This window comes from Mus musculus, chromosome 2, assembly GCF_000001635.26.
Source record: "Mus musculus strain C57BL/6J chromosome 2, GRCm38.p6 C57BL/6J".
Taxonomy (NCBI): domain Eukaryota; kingdom Metazoa; phylum Chordata; class Mammalia; order Rodentia; family Muridae; genus Mus; species Mus musculus.
Genome location: NC_000068.7, coordinates 85589744 through 85591940, shown reverse-complemented (window position 1 = coordinate 85591940; position 2197 = coordinate 85589744). Strand labels below are relative to the sequence as shown.

Below are 2197 nucleotides of genomic sequence, written 5' to 3'. Positions count from 1 at the left end.
CTCATTACTATGAGTTACCTATTTCTTCATTGCTTAGTTACCTATTTTTTCCCTGTAGTTTTTAATTTGAAATTATTCTTTTTATATCAGAGATGTGGCTTAATTGACAACACATGTATAAAAACAATTTCTCCTACTTGTAATTTTCTTTCGAATTTATTTGTAGTATCAGGAACAGCAGTTTTAGTACATGAATTAAAAGTATCAGAACATTGATATCATACAAATATTGATTTTTAGTAATCTTCTAATATACACTCATATTTATGTTCCCAGCACACCTCTACATAATTGTACAATGCCAATCATGTCACAGAAGAATGACAGAGGCATTTCAGATAAACTGCATAGAGACAGACACATGCTCCTTCATCAGTCTCTCATCCACCCCAGTGTCCTCTTAAAAATATACTTATGCATTGATATGGAAGGCAGGGCACTACCAAATTCGACCTCACCTGCCTGCTGGAAAATGTTTCTTTTGCACCTTTCTCCTGAATGCACCTTTCACTTCTTTGTTCCTCAGGCTATAGATGAGGGGATTCAGCATAGGGATCACCACAGTATAAAACAGAGAAATCATTTTGTTGATGTTTAAGGAAAAACTTGCACTGGGTCGAACATAAATAAAGAAAAGTGTCCCATACAGAATGGAGACAGCTGACAAGTGAGAGGAACAAGTAGAGAAGGCTTTTTGTTTCCCATCAGCAGTTTGAATCTTGAAAATTGTCATCAAGATGCTGACATAGGAGACTATGATGATCAGACCACTGAACACTCCTATGGCTCCAGAAAGAACAAAAAGCACAACCTTATTAACCCAAGAGTCAGCACACGCCAATGATAAAAGTGGAGAGACATCACAGAAGAAATGGTTGATGGTATTTGAACCACAGAACGGTAAGCAAAAAGCCAAGGTTGTATGAGTTGTGATGTTTATAATAGCAAAGACATATGGCCCTACAACCAGATGCACACATACCCTCTGAGACATAAGGAGAGTATACAGTAAGGGCTTGCAAATGGCTGTGTACCGATCATATGCCATGGAAGCAAGCAGGAAACACTCAGTTCCCACAAAGAAACCAAAGAACCACATCTGTGCTGCACAGCCCATGAAAGAGATCCTTTTCTCCTCTGCAAAGATATCACAGAGCATCTTAGGAGCTATGGAAGAAGAGGAGCACATATCAACAAATGACAAGTGGCTGAGAAAAAAGTACATAGGTGTATGCAGCCTGGGGTCTGCCCATATGAGAGTGATCATGCCCAAGTTGCCTCCCAGTGTGACAAGATAAACAAAGAGGATCGTGATGAAAAGTGCAATCTTCTGATAGAGATGATCTGTTAGGCCCAGGAAGAAAAACTCCATTACAATAGTCTGATTCTTTTCTTCCATTGTAAGTTGAGTTCTGTTATGAAACAAAAGTGTATTCTTTTATTACAATCACTAACAACAACAAATGTATTAATTCAATAACAGATTATTGGATAGTATTATTGAAATTGAAATGATTGTAGCTTCTGTGGATGGTTAGCTATGGAAATATCATGTATAATCTTGGGTACAGGGTCTTGATTTCTCTTGATTTGGTGACTCTCCCCACAAAGATTGTGTAGTTATATGTTCTAAATTTTCTTCAAAAAATCCATTTTAAAAGAAAATTGCTATGTTTAAGGGTAGTTATAATTGTTCATGCTCATAAATAACTCTCTATAAAAATTAAAAAATGTACAAACTCTTTGACAGATGTGATTTTTAAATGCAGCTGAAGTCATTAAAGGAGATGAAACTTACTTAGCAGATGGAAAAACCTGATAGGACAGCCATTTGCCATAGAAATTATGCAGAAAAATCAATCACAGAATAAGCTAAAATAGTATAAAATTATCTTAAAATTTTTGATATTTAACATAAGATTCTTAGGTATATATACTTAAATTGACCAATAACATTTCTGAAATGCTGACTGTGTCCTTTATTCACAATAAGTTTGTCACTTATTATCTAAGAAGAACAACATTTTCTAATTACTAGAGGAGGTTTATGTAGGATAATTTATTAAAATAAAATTGTAACATAATCAAATTATGTTCCTTAAATAAAGGAAATACAGTATTGAAGTTATTGATAATTTCTGTAGGTCAATATATGGCACTTTCAAATAGCTGATAGTGACTACATTATTCAATTATT

General features: G+C 34.6%; 1 protein-coding gene across 1 annotated transcript; it reads right to left on the bottom strand.

The window, feature by feature from the left end:
* Positions 1-419: 419 nt before the first annotated feature.
* On the bottom strand, positions 420-1431 carry Olfr998 (olfactory receptor 998). Its single transcript, NM_146436.2, has one exon. It carries the CDS (start codon positions 1397-1399, stop codon positions 455-457), a length of 945 nt encoding a protein of 314 aa, NP_666647.2. The 5' UTR covers positions 1400-1431; the 3' UTR covers positions 420-454.
* Between the last annotated feature and the right edge of the window lie 766 nt (positions 1432-2197).